Source organism: Balaenoptera acutorostrata, chromosome 1 (assembly GCF_949987535.1).
Source record: "Balaenoptera acutorostrata chromosome 1, mBalAcu1.1, whole genome shotgun sequence".
NCBI classification, from domain to species: Eukaryota; Metazoa; Chordata; class Mammalia; order Artiodactyla; family Balaenopteridae; genus Balaenoptera; species Balaenoptera acutorostrata.
This window is the reverse complement of record NC_080064.1, coordinates 160134059-160153489: the sequence shown is the minus strand read 5'-3', so window position 1 is coordinate 160153489 and position 19431 is coordinate 160134059. Positions and strand designations below refer to the sequence as shown.

General features: G+C 37.7%; 2 protein-coding genes across 3 annotated transcripts in view; both read left to right on the top strand.

The window, feature by feature from the left end:
- NUCKS1 (nuclear casein kinase and cyclin dependent kinase substrate 1) overlaps positions 1 to 15241 on the top strand; it is a 30243-nt gene extending 15002 nt beyond the window's left edge. Inside the window, exons 3-7 of one of the 2 annotated variants that reach the window (XM_057546317.1) lie at positions 2184 to 2289; positions 5005 to 5060; positions 7474 to 7626; positions 8399 to 8545; positions 9767 to 15241. In XM_057546317.1, coding sequence (XP_057402300.1) covers positions 2184 to 2289; positions 5005 to 5060; positions 7474 to 7626; positions 8399 to 8545; positions 9767 to 9966 — 662 coding nt within the window. In that variant the 3' untranslated portion in view covers positions 9967 to 15241. Of the gene's footprint in view, positions 1 to 2183; positions 2290 to 5004; positions 5061 to 7473; positions 7627 to 8395; positions 8546 to 9766 lie in introns of both variants that reach the window. The other variant, XM_057546314.1, reaches the window with a different exon arrangement.
- A 3178-nt stretch (positions 15242 to 18419) lies between these two features.
- Positions 18420 to 18755, top strand: LOC114238017 (cytochrome c oxidase subunit 7C, mitochondrial-like). Its single transcript, XM_057526352.1, has one exon. It carries the CDS (start codon positions 18449 to 18451, stop codon positions 18638 to 18640), a length of 192 nt encoding a protein of 63 aa, XP_057382335.1. The 5' UTR covers positions 18420 to 18448; the 3' UTR covers positions 18641 to 18755.
- The last annotated feature ends 676 nt before the right edge of the window (positions 18756 to 19431 follow it).

Sequence of the window (19431 nt, the reverse complement as noted above, 5' to 3'; positions counted from 1 at the left end):
GTTTTGTGATTTCAATAAGTTGTAAATTCGACTGACTAGTGGAAGAATACCCAGCGTGTGTACATTCTTATTATTCTTTTGAAATAGGTTTCATTTTTTATTTTTAGACTGTTGATGTATATAAATTATGTCAATCTGTGTCACCCAAAACAAACGTTGAACTTGCATGGATTTTAACTTTTCCTTAGTAAATCATTGATAATAAACACTTGAATAATTTTTTTTCTTATCTGGTTTTGGAGTCCAAAGTTTAAATGTGTGATAATTCTGATGCAGTGTTTATTAGTTTAATATATCTCCTGCTATAATCACGGTAAAACTTGTACATTATAAGAGGGAGTATGTAAATTTTTTGCATAGTAAAGTACGATGAGAGTATTTTGTGAAATACCTTTGATTTGTGAACTAAGAGTGAGTAGTGTGTCTTAAATTGTAGCCATAAAAGGTCTTTTTAGAATATGTCCTTACTCTCATTTTCCAGATGTTTACTATTCTTTTTTTTTTTTTTTTTTTTTTTTAAAGGCATGTTTTTCTTTTTTTTTTTTTTTAATTTTTATTTATTTATGGCTGTGTTGGGTCTTCGTTTCTGTGCGAGGGCTTTCTCTAGTTGTGGCAAGCGGGGGCCACTCTTCATCGCGGTGCGCAGGCCTCTCACTATTGCGGCCTCTCTTGTTGCAGAGCACAGGCTCCAGACGCGCAGGCTCAGTAATTGTGGCTCACGGGCCCAGCCGCTCTGCGGCATGTGGGATCCTCCCAGACCAGGGCTCGAACCCATGTCCCCTGCATTGGCAGGCGGATTCTCAACCACTGCGCCACCAGGGAAGCCCTATTCTTTTTCCTTTATTTTTTTAAAATCTACTTTTACTTTATAAACATAATACTATGTACCTTGGGAAAACCTAGAAAATGCAGCAATGTATAAAGAAGAATAAAAACATAATCCACCCTCCCAGAGGTAATACTGATATTTATTAAATGCTTACTAAATGTTTGCACTTACTCATTTAATCCTTAGATCATTCCTGTTAAAATGGGATTATACTATTTTTATTTCCATTTTACAGATAAGGAAACTGAGGCAGAAATATTATTCAAAGTCCTTTAGCCAGCAGATGGCCATTTTAACCTTTATGTCCTTTTTCTCCTTTTAAAAATATAGTTGACATATTGCTATAGAATTTTGAGTTCTGTGCCCCTCCCACCCCACCCCTACTTATCTTTCTTGTGTTACTAAAAGTTTATGTTGGTTAATGGTTGTATGGTATTCCATAATTTATAATTATCCAACCATTTAATAATTGCTGAAGCTTCAGACTGTTCTAGATACTCACGATTATATGTGATGGTGTAGTAAAGTTTTGGAAGAGTCACTTTTTAAGGTTTTATAGGACTTTTTAAATTGGAGGTATTTTCCTCAAGTGCCAGAGTGTGCTATATATAATACTTTAGTTTAAAAGTAATTTAATTGATAACAGTAATTGTGTTAGGATTGTAGAATTGTGGGTTCTTTACAGTCTAAAATGCTTGTAATATAACCATATTACTATAATAGTTTCCAAATAAATATAAAGATGTGGAAACATGTAAGTCTTTAACAAATTAAAAGGGTGGAATATAAAGTAAGAGATATTTGACTGTGGGTATATTAAAATATACACATGAGGACTAGAGAGTAATATGCAAAAATGGAAATGATTGAGTTAAGGTGGAACTGGAGTAGAAAAGATTTTTTTTTTTTAATTTTATTTATTTATTTATTTATTTTTGGCTGTGTTGAGTCTTCGTTTCTGTGCGAGGGCTTTCTCTAGTTGCGGCAAGTGGGGGCCACTCTTCATCACGGTGCGCGGGCCTTTCCCTATCGTGGCCTCTCTTGTTGCGGAGCACAGGCTCCAGACGCGCAGGCTCAGTAATTGTGGCTCACGGGCTTAGTTGCTCCGCGGCATGTGGGATCTTCCCAGACCAGGGCTTGAACCCGTGTTCCCTGCGTTGGCAGGCAGATTCTCAACCACTGCGCCACCAGGGAAGCCCGAAAAGATTTTTTTTTTAATGAAAGAAAATTATTTAGGAAATTCTGCCCTCTCACCTTTTAAATAGCATGAGAGAATTATCAGTAAATAGAGTGGTAATTTTGACATGTAAAAATCATAATATAGTTCATTGAATTTGAAAAATACTTTGTTTAGATGAAGATTATGGAAGAGATTCGGGCCCTCCAGCTAAGAAAATTCGATCATCTCCCCGAGAAGCTAAAAATAAGAGGCGATCTGGAAAGAATTCACAGGAAGATAGGTAAGAGGCATAAGTCTGATTCTTCTTACACTGTCACCACTCAGATGAGGATAGTGTCTGGTCTCTAAATTGGTAGAATCTTCAGTTACTTTGGGAAAGTGCTTATTCACTTAATGTTGTTTTGCATATTTCATTTTATCTCAGACAGTGCTTCTGAGTCTAGAGGTTAGCCTCTTTAAGGTCATGGAATCCAAGGTGAGCTCCAGGTATGCCAGAATGACTTTGGTGCTACTTCAAACCTCTGAACACAGGTAGAAAGATTGTTTAAGTATATAATTTGTTGCCCAAGGTTAGTATTGGCATTTTCATTGTAGAAATGGCAAAGAATAAGTGACCTTTCCTATTCAGTCACAGATCATTGGCAGAATCATAACTAAAGCTTATAGAATGTTAAGTTGCATTGCCTGCCAAGTTTTACTATCTATAGTCAATTCTACTTTGTTTAAATAATTTAATCATTTTGGGCTGTTTCCTTTCCCTTAGTTTTATAAATGAATTCAGATGAGTTGTATTTTTAACTGTAATTGTCTCATGAGACCAGGGTATTGTAGCTTTCATCTCTGCTCTTACAGCTATACACATTCATTCACTCTCGTACTCAGTGTAGCATAACTTTAAGACCTCCTTGATGGTAGTGGTGGTGGTGGTGATGATAGTTACCGTTTATAATTATTATGTGCCAGTATCTATTATATGCTAATTTATATTCAGTATCATTTAATTCTCACAAAACCTTTATTAGGGTAAGTAATATTAACTTAGAGGGGTCAGTGATTTATCCAAGGACCAGCAAATAGACCAGTAGATTTTGAAACCATGTCTGTTGGACTCCAAAGTCCATTTTTTTAACCATTAGGCTATACCACTTCCACATAATACTATTAAGTATGAGTAGTTCAAAGAAATGAAATAATAATTCTCACTAGTTCTCCTAAGTTATTTACTTTTGAGCACTAAAACCACTATAATCCCTAGGCAGAAATCTTTCCATTCTGAATTCACAGAACGCTAAGTTTGTAAAAATATAATAATAATTAATAAATGTACCTAGTATTTTCTGTTTGCTTGAATCGTTAACATCTAATATTTTCTTTCCTGGAGAATTTCAGAAATGTGGAAAAATTTTGAGGAAAAATAAGATAAAATTATACTGTAGGGAGACACATTTTCCATAGTTTCATAATATATCTCTCTAATCCAGTTTTATATAGCAGCCCAACTTAGAACTATCTTTCATTATATTTATTTTATTATATTTCTCCTAGGAATGAGCATCTTCGTGGCCTGTTGTAATGTCTCATCAATATAATTGATTCCTAGCCTAAATTTTTCCTTGTTGCAGTCATCTGGCTTTATTACTCTCTGCTAAGTGTCCAGGAATGGTTGAAATAAATATAGCTTTTGTTGCCATTTGTATTAAGTGCCTTGTACATTTATTCCCTCAGACCAATATTAATGTTGATTTTTTTGTTGGTCTCTACTTAAAAGTTTAGCTTTTACTTGACTTCACTGTAATGGGGCTCAAGGATTAACGGTCTCTATAAACTCAATAATAAAAGAACTAGAGGAAATGATACCGTTCTTCATCATTATAATAGACTTGTGAATTAAATGCTTACTTTGCATAAAATATTTATATAGAACAGTCACAGGTTTCAGAATTATAGTATATTTGGATCAGATTACTTAGTAAAGAAATGTGTTTGGTTTTTCTTTTTGCTTAGGAATCTTGGGTTCAATAGGTTGTCATTTGAGTGTGGTCTAAATTACAGGAATACCAAAGAGATTTACAAGATCTGCTGTTTGAGAAAAGAAAGCTATCAACTTTTATGTGACTCTTTCTTTTTTTGTTTGTCAGAATTTCTCATGGAATCATAAAATTTTAGCGCTGAAGAGTACAAGTGATTTGCCTAAGATCATACAACTAAATAATTCATGACAAAGACAGAACACTAGAACCCAGATTTCCAAGTTAAGATTTGTGAAGATATAAAATGTGTATCTTTGTGACCTAAAAAGTTATTTTATAAAACTTTCCATTGAACTTTGAAGCTCCTTAACTTCTTATTTTACTCTGCAGTGACCTTTAGCTCGCTTTTATTTTCTCCATGATACAAGGCAGGCCTATGTGTTGAGGTTTCTGATGTATAGAAATATTGGACTCCTAAATATTAATATTAGGAGGTAATTAATTAATTTGTTTTCATTTTGTTTTAGATAAATTTTTTAGGCATATTGTAATTTATATAGCTAAACTCGTTTCCTTTAATAATTATAAAGGTGTTTTCTACATCTATATTTGAGGCTATCCATTTACTTGCCTACTTTACCACCATTGATACATTATATAATTTATTTTCAGTATATTCATACTTTGCTTCTGACAACAAAAAATTTTTCTTAGTAAATGTTCTCGTGAACCAGGTCTTATCCATAGGTGAAAAGTTTTTAGCCTGTGTTGAGATACCTTCTTTTTTTCCTTTGGGTCTTCAGAGGAAGCAGTGTTTTCTAAAAGTAGATAAAATTGTTCTTAATCACCAGCATTCCTATGAAGTAGGGAAATAATGCAAGCAGTTCCACTCCTCAGCATCTGTTTGAATATTTTATGTATAAAAGAGGCTTTCTTCGACGTTCTTCTTCAGTCAGATACCAGAGATTTATGTTCACTTGGATCTTGATCTAAGATTTTTAATCTTTTCCGCCTTCTGCTTACAGTGAGGACTCAGAAGAAAAAGATGTGAAGACCAAGAAGGATGATTCTCACTCAGCAGGTAGTAAAGAATTTTTAATGTAATAGGTGTAATTCTATTTATATATTTATTTATTGGACATTTTAATAAGTGGTTTTATTGTAATGCCAGGCTCTGTGGTAAATGCTGCATTACAAACATTATGTGTTTCCATCTTCAAAGAGCTCACAGTGGTTCTCAATCCTGGTGGCTTATTACAGTTTCCTATGAAGGCGGTTTGTTTTGTTTTCGTTTGGTTTTTTTGTTTGTAGGTTTTTTTTTTTTTTTTAAATTTATTTATTTATTTGGCTGTGCCAGGTCTTAGTTGCATTGCCGCGTGCAGGATCTTCATTGCGGCATGCGGGATCTAGTTCCCTGACTAGGGATCAAACCCGGGCCCCCTGCATTGGGAGCGCAGAGTCTTAACCGCTGGACCACCAGGGAAGTCCCTATGAAGGTTTTTTTGTTTTTTTCTAATGAATGAATGAATGAATTTGTTTTTGGCTGCATTGGGCCTTCGTTGCTGCACGCGGGCTTTCTCTAGTTGTGGCGAGCGGGGGCAACTCTTCGCTGCGGTGTGCGGGCTTCTCATTGCGGTGGCTTCTCTTGTTGCGGAGCACAGGCTGTAGGTGCGCAAGCCTCAGTAGTTGTGGCACACGGGCTCAGTAGTTGTGGCGCACGGGCTTAGTTGCTCCGCGGCGTGTGGGATTTTTCCGGACCAGGGCTTGAACCCATGTCCCCTGCATTGGCAGGTGGATTCTTAACCACTGCGCCACCAGGGAAGTCTGCTATGAAGGTTTTTATAACGTACTTATATCCATCCCATCCCAGGACTTCTCATTCAGTAAGGTCTAGGTGGGATGTTGGGGCTTTGTTTTGTATAAGTATTTACAGATTATTCTCATGCATAGTCAAAATTGAAAACCATTTACATGAACAAATAAAAGATACCAAACTAAATAGAATAATAAGAATAAGGGGGAGTGATGACTCCAGGTTGGAAAGCAAACAACGATTAGTTCAATCTGACTCTTTTTAGCTGGGAAGTAGTCCTTTGAAACAGTAGCCACAGAGAAAGTTTTTTTGTAAGAATACTAACTTAAAAGAATTAATGAGGAACTGACTAAATTAAATGTTAAATGCTGATTACTCGTTGGTATTTATTTTTTAAAATGTAACTCTTAAAAGAATTGAGAGTTTATTCCATCTTGCTCCCAACCATTTTAGTTGTGGTCTATATTCCCCTGCTTTTGCCTTCCTGGATCCCCCTTTAAATGAGACTGCTATTTAGCTAATATGTAGAGGGTAGACAGAATTCCACTGGATTCACTCCATTGAGCTATTTTGTGTTCCGTTTTTTTTCCAAGTCTGCTAATTGTCTGAAAATAAATTATATTAACCTTTTGCGCTATCTAGTGCTGTGATAGTGCTTGTGATAATGTAACATACACTTTTATTCATCTGCCTTGTGAATCCTAATTTGAATCTCTTAAATTTGTAAGCATTTGAGCACTTCAATATGAATAACTCTGTACTAGTGTTAAGCTACTGTGAGGTGCGTTTAGTTTTGAGTCTACCAAAGTCAGTTCCGTTCCCTGTGTCTATTTGTCTTCAGGTGAGGTTTTGGGTAGTGAAAGTGATGACTTGAACACTGACCATGGCAAAGCTTATAAGACTCGAGTGTTTCCAGAAGAGTAACAGCTAAACCTTAACAGAATAAGGGAGCCTCAAAGTCCAGGAGAAGGGCCGTAGGTAGAGACTAATAAAAATATAACTTGGTCTAGAGCCAATAGGCTGGCATCCTGTTGTTTAACCAGATTTATGCACAACCACAACTGTGTGTTGAAAAGAACTTTTAATTTATAAACTATAGTATGTGAAAGTAATTTTTTTAATAAAATTGTATTGAGATCTAATTGATTTAAATATGTGTTTTAAAGATTTCCCTCAATCTCCTCTAAACTGAAATGGCCACACCTCATTCATTGAAAAGGATAGTAGTTTGGCATTATTTTAGGTTCTGTATGTTTTGTATCTTAGAATAAATATCATTGGAAGACAGTCTTCCCCTGTTCTACTATTTAAAAATATTTTTCTAACTTTAGTTTCTAAAAACTGTGTAGATAGGTTTGAATGGGATTGAGAATTTCAGGGCAAAGCAATGATACAAGTTTAAAGTATGTTATAGGAAACATGGGCTCACACCTAAATTCAGCTTTATTATTACTTAGAACTACATGCCTAAGTTATTTTATATGTACTAGTGGATGCATAGTCTTATTCAAGCTCATTCTTTGAATTTTAGCTCTTTTGTATATTTTGTAGAAATTTTTAGGGATAAAATTTACCCTTTTTGAATGAAATAAAGCTGCAGGTTATATCTCATATCGGCTTTTCTAGTCGGCTCTCAAACCCATAACTCTTTGATCATTGCATTATACCTTTGATATTGCAGAGGACAGTGAAGATGAAAAAGAAGATCATAAAAATGTGCGCCAGCAACGGCAGGCAGCCTCTAAAGCAGCCTCTAAACAGAGGGAGATGCTCATGGAAGACGTGGGCAGTGAAGAGGAACAAGAAGAAGAGGATGAGGTGCCATTCCAGGAGAGTACGTAAAGCTGCCTTGTTACTTTGCTCATGGTTTTAGTTTGTGACCTCGATTACTTCCACGTTTTTGTGGATGCTCGATGTTAAAATCAGTCGCTTAAATTAGATACTAACTATTAAAAGAGACGACTGTTTTGATATCTTTGTATATTTTAAAAGGTTCAGAGATTCTCATGATCATTATGTCCATCATTTCTACTCAAATACTGAATGAACAATTGTTAGACTAACAGTTACGTGGTGGGTGTTGTGATTAAGATTTGTATTTTGGCTTGGTGGAGAAGGGTGTAGACCTCACCTTGCAAAAAAAGGTGTTGACTAAATTTAGATGTTTCACAGGTTACTCAGATTAATTAATTACATGTATATCTGCTTTGTGTGTAGTTTTCTTACTTCATTTGTTTATACTTGGGCCAAACACAACAAATCAGTTCAGTTTCATTTCCCTAGTCTCATCAGGACTATATAGGAGTGATGGAACTACCAAAAGTTACTTGATGGCTTCAGTTTTTATCCAGATTAAGTCTTATCTTTTCCTGTTTTCAACGTACTCTTCAAACAAGTCAGTCATGTAACCCTCATGGTGTGTGCTAAACCATTTTACAGGTGGGGCCAGTGACAGCTCCAGCCAGATTGGTAGTACAGCTGCAAATAGAATCCAAGAGTGTTTGACTTCCAAATCCATTCTCCATTCTTAGCACTCTCTCCCTTTGTTCACTTGGAAGGCTGTATACATTAAGTTGGACGTTGAAATTCTTCTTTCCTCTCAGAAGATTCCGGCAGTGATGAGGATTTCCTAATGGAAGACGATGATGATAGTGACTATGGCAGTTCAAAAAAGAAAAACAAAAAGATGGTTAAGAAGTCCAAACCTGAGAGAAAAGAAAAGAAAATGCCCAAACCCAGGCTAAAGGCCACAGGTGAGCTCTGCAGAAGTCAGATTAAATTACTGCTTTGAAAAATGTGAAGAACCAATAAACCTTCTCTACAGAAGTTCTTCATTAGGGCTTGGCATTGGCCACGTACTTAACAAAAATAAAAGGATCCTGTCTTCTATACCTGGAAGTATCACTTATTTATTAATAAGGACTCCAGCCCCTCTGAAAGTCTGGTGGCTTAGCCCTGTTCTTCAACTACTGCCATACGAAAGGCAAGATTTGGGAATGACCTGTTAGTGTCAGGTACAGTGGTAGAAACACCCCACCAGCATAGCTATTACTGCCCTTTTTTCCCACTGATATCACAATCCCAGCAGCTAGTAAAGACTTGAAATTGTGAAAATACACACCTACAGTAATACATTTAAGTTCTGTGTTCTGATCCCTACACCATCCTCTGTGCTAGCAAAATAAAATCACACTTGACAGCATAGATTCATTTTCTTTAGGCCCTTGTGGTTTCTACCAGGTATTCTCCTGGTTGAAGCTAGTTTGTGATTAAATCAGAAAGCTGGATTTGCTTTTTTTTTTTTTTTTTTTTTTGGGTCTTCGTTTCTGTGCGAGGGCTTTCTCCAGTTGCGGCGAGTGGGGACCACTCTTCATCGCGGTGCGCGGGCCTCTCACTATCGCGGCCTCTCTTGTTACGGAGCACAGGCTCCAGATGCGCAGGCTCAGTAATTGTGGCTCATGGGCCCAGCTGCTCTGCGGCATGTGGGATCTTCCCAGACCAGGGCTCGAACCCGTGTCCCCTGCATTAGCAGGCAGATTCTCAACCACTGTGCCACCAGGGACGCCCGGATTTGCTTTTTTTTAATTCTAGCAAATAGAACTTTTACTCATCATGTCTTACTGTTAGTAATGATGGAACTGTTAAAAGTTATTTGATGGCTTTAGTTTCTATTCAAGTTAAGTTGCATCCCCTCTTCACCTGAGTTTTAAACATAAACAATTTTTAGTTTCACAAGCCACTAAGGATGATGTGCAGTTTCTATAGCATCCTGTTTCTCTATTGTAAGCATTACTGCTAACATAACATTACAGTGTTGGTTAAAAGGGTTTGGAAACCAGTACCCACCTTCATTTTTAGTAAGTTAGGGTGTTGTGTTTATAGATTTTTTTCTTACAGATTATTTTCTTTAGTAGCTGATTTTTGTTAAAGATGCTTTTCTTCCCTTCCCCAAATTGGTATTTTTCTTCTTTCAGTGACGCCAAGCCCTGTGAAAGGCAAAGGGAAAGTGGGTCGCCCCACAGCTTCAAAGGCATCAAAGGAAAAGACTCCTTCTCCCAAAGAAGAAGACGAGGAACCAGAAAGCCCTCCTGAAAAGAAAACATCTGCAAGCCCTCCACCTGAGAAATCTGGGGATGAAGGGTCTGAAGATGAAGCCCAGTCTGGGGAGGATTAAAAGTGATGATGGTTTGGGGAGAGATTTTATTAAAAAAAGAGAAAAAAAAAAGAAAAAAGAAAAAAAGAGGGGAAAAAAAAAGAAAACCTACTTAAGATAGAATATGGTTTTGGCTATGGCTTGACTCATGGGCTTTCAATGCTTTTTTTTTTCCTTTTGTTGAAAATAACATTTTCTTCTTCTTCTTCTTCTTTTTTTTTTTTTTTTAAGAAAACCAGTGTATGTTTAATTTACCTTTTTTGTCTATGGGTCTCTTTGTCGCGACCCCCTCTTCTCCCTCCTCCACTTTCCCAATGAAAGCCATGTTAAATTAATCACTGGATTGACTGCTTCATCTTTTTATTTTTAATGGAGGGTATGCCACAGTTGTAAAGCAATAAGATTTGAGGTGAACACTATGGAAATTTTGCTTTTTGCTAAATGGTAGCAAGTTAAACAGTAATCAAAAAACATAGAAGGTTTTAGTTAAAAGTGATTGTTTCTTTCTCTACCTGAACTTTTTAAAAAAAACAGTTGTCATCTAATTCAAGTTTATATTCTATATACAAAAATATGGATGTCTAGAAAAATCATGACTTTAAACTTCCACTGATGGGGCAGGTAGGAGATAAAGATGAATTCTGAATTGTTACTAGAAGTATTCATGTTTTTTTATCCTGGGGCAGCACAGGGAATTGAGGTTACCTGACCTTGTTTGAGGGTGTGGGTTATTTTTATTTTTAATTTCATCACTTGTTATCTCTAAGAGACTCGGAGCCAGTGATCCTTTATCCTGCTACAGTCTTTACGGAACTTTAAAAAAAAAAAAAAAAAAGCAAGGGCCGCCAAAACTTAAATCTTTCTTGATTTTCTATTTCATTCTCTAATGGTTCATGTTTTAAAATATATATATGTATCTATTCTGTTTCTTGGATAAAATTTTACCAAGGATCAAAAGAAGAAACCCTAGAATTTAAATGGGGAAATCTATATATCACAGTGGATTTCTTCTCAAACTGACAATGTTTAGGTTTTAAGCAAATAAAGTACCAGTTAATGTGAAACTCAATCACAAAGACTTGACATTTTTGCTTTATGAAAACAGAGAATTGAAATTCTTGTATGCCATAAATGTGCATTCAGATCCCATGAACCATGCTCTGTTTTTATCTGGGGATAGAATGTTTTCCTTTTCATACCCCTGTCTTCCCATTTCTTTGTAGAAACATGGTATGAAGTCATCTCTTGGATTCCTGCTAGTACATAGGACACTACTGCACAGCCCCACCACTAATGTCTACCAGCCCTGCTCTAGGACATGAATTCTCCAGGTTCTGTTCTTCACTTACTTTACATCCTGTGCTTGACGGGAGTATGTTAAATGCTGCTCCAACACTATTCAGTTAGCAGTTATCTTTTTACTGGTGCCCTTGCTCACTGCTCATGTTGCTTAAAGCAGGAGTTTAAGGGGCTCTGAGGGGCTGGAGAAACCATGCATTCAGGAGGTCTGTGTGTAGTTGATAACAGCCTTGTTACATGCCTTATGAAGGCAGTCACAAGACAGATCTGTAGGTTTGCTCCTCCACATTCTGGTACCATGAGCTAATGGGAACAAGGTTTAGGGGGTCTTAGTGTGCTAATAAGTTGAAAAATTAGTGAAATTTAACCTCTGCCTTTTTATCTAGATTTGCTTCCTCAGTATTTACGTACGCAGTTTTCTTTCTACCTATTGAGTTACAGCATATTTTTCTCTCAGACAACCTGGTTCTTACAGATGTTCATAGAACAAAGGTTATTTAAGGAATATTTTTACTCTCATTTTTAAGACTGTAAGGAATATCCTTACTCTGTGATTTTTTTTTTTTTTTTTTTTTTAAGAAAGCTCCCAGTGGCAGAGAGTCATTTCGCTGTTGCACTATGCGTGTTAAAGAATGAATTTGGAGATTGTAGTACTCGGCCAAAAATGTAAAACTTGAACATAAGTAGCAATTGGATTATTATCTTTCATGAAGGTTAACTTTATAGTTGTGAACTTTGTAATGAGGTGTTAAAGATTATTCTATTTGCTGTATGGGTTTGTTCAGGTATTTTAACAAGAAGGTTTGTGTTCACGTACTGAAAAAACCTATCAGTGTTTCCACCATGCACTTCTATTTTTAGGGGTTTATAACTTTGAGTCTTACATTCCTAGTAACATTTGTGCTTTCCTTAGATTATATTTCGTGAAGATTGGGGGCAAGTGTCTTTTAAAACTTTAGCCTTGGTATTTTATGTAACACAGTCTCTGTAATATATTAATCTGCACTAACATCTCTGTGATATATGCACATCCTTTAGGGGTAATCACATCTTCTAGGTTATTTGTGTGCGTTTGGTTGGGCTTTTTGTTTGGGATTCCTTTTTTAAAGATTAATTCATGAGATTGAAAAATGTATTGTATATTTCTAATAGACTGGACAAAGGATCTGTGTCCCCAAGAAAGACAGGCTCTGAATGACCTTTGTTTTCTCCACTTTTTGCTAATGATTTAAAACACTCTGGTCTTCCCCTCAAATCATGCATGCCAATAGGACAGCTGTGGTGTCTCAACTGGAAACAGGTGCTCAATAGTCAGGCTTGATAGTGATGTCAGAACAGGTTACAAACGATAAGCTGATAGTGACTGGCCATTGGCACCACCCTTGACTAAATGCCCTCTTTCTCTAGTGTGCCTATGGTGAGATGGCAGTAGCATTCACTGTCTTGTTTTGCAGTGCTCAGGAAGTGGGACATTCACTTTGAACGTGCTTGTTGTTTGTATTATCTCAATTCTCTATGTTAGCTCTGTTAGGTTTACCTCTGGAACATGGATTTCGGCAGCTATGCTAACTGACACTACGTTCTAGTTCTTAAGATTCTTTTTTTCAGACCTCCCCAACACACACGCACGCACACACACACACACCACACCCCCCCAGAAATGGGTAGCTTCCATCTTATTAAATCTATTTGTAGCCTGCTGCTGCTTTTAGCCTTCCCCACCTCAGATTATAATCAATGGAGTGGGCCCAAAGGATACATTTTAATTTCAGTAATGGTATATTTGTCCTGCTTTCTAACATCTCTCCCTTTCATATCTCCATGCCCTATTGAGTCCATGTAGGAAAATTAATGGCTGTGTCCTCCTTTATGGAGGTAGTGAGTGAAAAATCTTTAAATCTGGAAGAATAGTAGTTGATTTCCCATGTTGGAGCTTTGATACTTTTTTTCTTTTTTCTCACAATAACTGGTTTGCTCCAGGTTCAACCCTCAGTTCAATACTTATTCTTGGTACTGGTTAAATAGCATTTTCTTATAGGTAACTAATCAGGAGTGGAATTTGAGGTTACAGTCCAGTAAAGTTTTTGACATTCTTGTGGATATGATCAACTAAACTGAACTTGACACTTTTTTTTTTAACGTTTTCTTATTTTTTTTTAATCCATGAACATTCAATAACATGTGGCTTTTAGAGTAGTGGTTGAGGAAAGGGAATAGTGCTTTTTTCCCTTTCCCTAGGAGATGATTTGAGAGTGTTAGAAAGGCAGGAGCAACAGGGAAAGCTTTATTAAAGGTCATGTGGCCATTGTGGCTTTTATGAAGAAAGGGAGTTTTGATTTGAGCAGTTCTTTCTGTGCCTGCATCGCCAGGAGCTATGCTGAGGAGAAGAAACTACCACTTTAGGAGTTTGGAAAGGAAGAAACCTGGCCTGTGGTTTTTATGGCATTCAGACAGATACTTAGAAGGAGTGATGGCTCACTTTTTGTCACGGGATAGCTCTTGAGGTTGGAGAGTTGTCCTTTTCTCTGTGCATGGAGCTGGGTTTATTTGAAAAGGGAGTTAGTTTATTTGAATATTGGGACATCAAACTACCCATAGCCAAATTTCAATGTGCAACTCATTTTCCCTTTTTCTTGAGATAAGCTTGATACAAAATGAGTCTTTTTGAGTCCCAAATCCCTAAATTACACTTTTTTCCAAAGCCTAATTCACAAAATTCACAGTGGTGCTGTGTATTAACCACTATTGGGAAAAATCCTGTAAACCTGCCTGTTGCCATGCCAATGGAGTGACTGGAGCTGGTGACATCTGTTTGAGCATGCTTTGTGGCTGGTGGAATGCCACCATTGTGCATACACTTTGTACATCAGGGGTGAAGGGAGGGTTTTCTAGGTTATGGGGGGAGGGTAAAATTGGGAATTTTTTGTTGTTCCTTTTTTGGTGGGGTGTAGGGGTATAGTACTCAGCTTATGCCCTAAATAACTTGTATAAAAACCCCTGAAGTATTGTGTGGGTGTGTGTGTGAGTGTGTGTTTGTTACATGTCTGGCAGTTAAACCTTTGTCTTCTGGAAATTAGTGAATTCTTTTCTTTTTTTCCTCCAGAAGTATTTGTTACAAGATTTGTACATAAGAGCTCTACTTAGTTTGTTTACCAAGAACATGTTGCAGCAAACCTTATACACCTGATTCCCTCAAGGCTGAAGGAAAGACTTAAGACTTGCCAGGTTAAGCAGCAGCCAGGTTCTCAGTAATTGTTCACCTTGATTCATCTTTCAGACTTCATTTTGCCAGCTCTAAAATTCCCAGTCTTCCTTAATTGTAGTCCTTAACCTTTTATGTTCTGAGCAGGAAGGGTAAAAGAGAAGAACCTGCTTAAATGTATTTAACTGTCCTTGGGCTGAGACCAGGGCATCCCTTAATACTGCAATGTTGCTGGGTACATGTGATCAGACACCGAGGGTTGGGCATTCTTGCAATACCTTAACAGTGCTGAAATCTGCAGCATGGTACTAAGGAAGTTAAAGTTTGAATGTAACCACTTTATTTAAAAAAATTTTTTTTTTAATTTAAATGAAAAGGGGTTGAAGTGAACATGATTTTGTTGACCATGTTCGTGAATTATAGATGCAACATGCATTGGTAGACTTGTGTGATGGTCTTTTGTGATACTTAATTTTTACATATCCCAGTCTCTGTATGTATCTACATAGACAAAGAAAAAAACAAATTCCTGCTTTCTCTTATTGAAGGGTTTCCAGGACTGCGTGTCTGTTCCTGAGCTCTGTTTTAAGTATGTGTATCCTTTGCTTGTATTTTGTATTAAAAAATAAGAAAAAGAACCCTTTATTGTTGAGCATGTTGGCATTGTCCCTTTTATTTTTTTCTCTTTTTTGGGACACATGAAGCAAGTTATTCTTTTTCTGTATCTTTTTTTCTTTTGTAAACTTTTTTTTGTTTTGTTTAAAAATGGCTTTATAAAAGGGCTTTTGTAACCCAGATGCGTGCTCTGTGTACTTCTTGTAATACTCTCAAGCAAATACACTGACTTACTATACAGCTGGTCACCTTGGTCTGTCAGCTCCCGGTCCAGCCTGACTTCAGGGGGAACCCACTATCTGAATGAATTCTTTAGAAATTAGCAGTGACCATCACTGGTGTTGGTAACAAGAAAAGTATGCCTTGTCTTAATTAGTACTTCAGAGTAAGGGATCAAGAGAGGCAGTATGTATATTCGTTAACTTTGGATTAATCAGGGGAGCACTGGGCTTGGTGCATCAGGATTCCTAGTTCGTGTTGTTTCTCATGTTCATGTCCAGGTTATGAAGTCTTACGGAGGGAAAAATTTTTAAATAATCATATATAATAAAGGATAGTGTTTATACTCGTAAAACAGACATTTGCGTTCAATTTCAAATACCTGTAAAAACTACCCTATCTTGCAATTTATAGTTAAGTATTATCTCTTAGATGGAGAATATGGTACAAGATACCGTAGCTATTAGGAATTTTATCCTTTTCAACGTTTCCCCTTGTTTACATTCTTGCCTTGTCATCTGAATATTGTAATTAACATACAAACGCACCTTGGCTTTGAAATTAAGTGCTTTTTGCATGCTGTTACCCTCTAGTGACTAGCTAACTTGGCATTTATTTCTTACATTGTTGTTTGTCCCAGGTCAAAGTTTACTTCAGAAGAACGTTAACCAGCCACATTTCCTCATAATCTTCAGGTGTTTTATGATTAACATTATCAAATTTCTGTTTTAGTACAATGCTGAAGAAATAGAGTCTGGTTTAAAGGACTTCAGAAACCCATCAGGTAGGGCTTCCCTGGTGGCGCAGTGGTTAAGAATCTGCCTGCCAATGCAGGAGACATGGGTTCAAGCCCTGGTAGGGGAAGATCCCACATGACTAAGCCCGTGCGCCACAACTATTGAGCCTGCACTCTAGAGCCCGCGAGCCACAACTACTGAAGCCTGCGTGCCTAGAGCCCGTGCTCCGCAACAAGAGAAGCCACTGCAATGAGAAGCCCGCGCATCGCGACAGAGTAGCCCCCGCTCGCCGCAAGTAGAGAAAGCCCGCGCTCAGCAACAAAGACCGAACTCAGCCAAAAATAAAGTAAAAAATAAATGAATTTAAAAAAAGAAAAAAACCATCAGGTAGACAAACAGACTCATAGAGGTTGGGTTTGGAAAAAAACATTTGGAACTCCCTCACTCGACTCGTATCCATGAGCGTTACTCTACAGTAACTTAACCCTGTAGCTGTACAGCACTTTGCAGTTTATGAAGCTTTTTTATTTACATAGTACCTTATTGAGTTTTCCCAGCAACTGTGACTGCTCAGGTGTTGTTCCTCCAATTCTGTAGAAAATAAACTGGCTCAGGATGTGATTTGACGTGGCTAGTATGTGGTACAAGGCTTGAATCGGGTCGTTCTTTAAATTGTCACAGCTGTTGGTTCTAAAACCAGCTCCCGTTATCTTATGTAAATGAATCCCTTGGGGCTTCCTACTGATAATAAACTTTTGAACATATTGCTGTTGTTCAGTATCACTAAGTAACAGTGATACTTGAACCAGTCCAATGAGTTACATCAAAGATTTAATGGGAAAAATGTCTTTTCAATGAGATAAGAAAATTTCTCATTAAATACTTAAATTTACTTGAAAATCCCTGTGGTCCCTGCATACGAAGCTTCAACTTATGTAAGAGCTTTAATTTCTTTTTATTTTTGATTATGTTTTAAGGTAATGGCTATACAGAGGAAAATATGTCATCTTGACTGCACCACCCTTATCCTTTGCCAGTAGAGGGCGGTGTTTGTCCTCCATATACTTAGCTACTGGGACCATTGCTTACCCCGTCTCATCTTTAGATACCGACTCCTGGGCTCAGCGACCACAGGTTATCAGGACACTCTACCACCTGCTTGGGTTAGAGATGTTCTGTGATCAGTGTGCCCACTTAACATCCTAGTGTATGCAGCAGCAATATTTTCTGATTTCAAGTGCAAAAATAGGATCTCGATTCATGCACATCTGTCTGCTTATGTTGTTCCCTTTTAACAATTCTAAAAGATGAAAGTATATGTTGAGATTTCAAAAATGCATGTGTGGACGAAGTGAGAGTGGCATTGACAATATATACACTACCAAACGTAAAATAGATAGCTAGTGGGAAGCAACCGCATAGCACAGGGAGATCAGCTCTGTGCTTTGTGACTACCTACAGGGGTGGGATAGGGAGGGAGGGAGGGAAACGCAAGGGGGTGGGGATATGGGGATTTATGTATACGTATAGCTGATTCACTTTGTTATACAGCAGAAACTAACACAACATTGTAAAGCAATTATACTGCAATAAAGACGTTTAAAAAAAAAAATGCATCTGTGAACTCTTGGCCCCGTTTGGAAACAGGTGTTGCCTTTTGAAATTGCCCTCCAGCTCAAAAGCCTCATCTCTTGCACAAGCAGCACTGGTAACATGTTCGTGTACAGCAATACTGAGACTTCTTTTCAAAGTAACATGGTACCTTGTGTTCCTTTATCTTGCTGGCATGCTTCTCTTTCCCTCCATTATTTTAGTAGAATGGACAGGTACCCATTCGAGATGCTTTGGCTGGGCCACCACGAGGAGAAATCAGCATTGCTCACGGGTGTAACCCCTGTTTCAATATTAAAGTCCTGTACAAATATAGTGAAATAAATGCTGTGTTGATTCTGAGGTCAGAGAATGAGAGTTCAGCCAGAGTTTACATCCTAGTAAAGAAAATAATTACTTAAAAATATGATAATATAAAATGTTAAAAGTAATAGTTTGCCTCGATTTAGCTCTAAGTTGGCACCCAGAAGTGATTTGTTTAAAAATCTAACTTTGGGGGCTTCCCTGGTGGCACAGTGGTTAAGAATCCGCCTGCCAATGCAGAGGACATGGGTTTGAGCCCTAGTCCAGGAAGATCCCAAATGCCGCGGAGCAACTAAGCCTGTGCGCCACAACTACTGAAGCCTGCGTGCCTAGAGCCTGTGCTCCGCAGCAAGAGAAGTCACCGCAGTGAGAAGCCCGCGCACCGCAACGAAGAGTAGCCCCTGCTCGCCTCAACTAGAGAAAGCCCGCGTGCAGAAACGAAGACCCAACACAGCCAAAAATAAAAAATAAATACAATAGAAGTTTCTGCGCCTTTCGCAGGGCTTCCAACAGCGCTATGTTGGGACAAAGCATCCGGAGGTTCACAACCTCTGTGGCCCGTAGGAGCCACTATGAGGAGGGTCCAGGGAAGAATATACCATTTTCAGTGGAAAACAAGTGGTGGTTACTAGCTATGATGACTTTGTACTTTGGGTCTGGATTTGCTGCACCTTTCTATATAGTAAGACACCAACTGCTTAAAAAATAATCCATGAGACAGATACAAAGAGGAACATTTTAAGATGTGCAGTCTCTTTGAAAAAAGGATCAAACTCTTGAACTCAGCATCCTAGATATGTTTGTAAATAAACATAGCATAAATCCTTAAAAAAATAAATAAATAAATACAATAAATAAATAAATACAATAAATAAATTTATTTTAAAAAATCTAACTTTGGGACTTCCCTGGTGGCGCAGTGGTTAAGAATCCGCCTGCCAATGCAGAGGACATGGGTTTGAGCCCTGGTCCAGGAAGATCCCACATGCCACGGAGCAGCTAAGCCCGTGCACCACAACTACTGAGCCTGCGCTCTAGAGCCTGCAAGCCACAACTACTGAAGCCCGTGTGCCTAGAGCCTGTGCTCTGCAGCAAGAGAAGCCACTGCAGTGAGAAGCCCGCGCACTGCAACGAAGAGTAGCCCCCGCTTGCCTCAACTAGAGAAAGCCCGCATGCAGCAATGAAGACCCAACACAGCCAAAAATAAATAAGTTAATTAATTTAAAAATAAATAAAAATAAAAATCTATCTTTAAGGAATAAGTAGTAGATCAAGGAAGATCACATATATATTATTATTATTGGTAATGTTTTAGCTGTTAAGTTGAATACATATAGAGAGAGAGATAGGCATACACACACACACAAACCCTTTTAATAGAATGTGTAAGACCACTTCCTTGGCCAATGTGGAATGTAATGTGTCTAATGGATGACACTTTTTCCACCTTGACTAGGAACAAGAATACATAAGGCTCTCCTGACATGAGATTAGGGCGGA

What these genes read in the sequence shown, in the direction of transcription:
- LOC114238017 (XM_057526352.1), top strand. Translation starts at nt 18,449, where the DNA reads ATGTTGGGACAAAGCATCCGGAGGTTCACAACCTCTGTGGCCCGTAGG.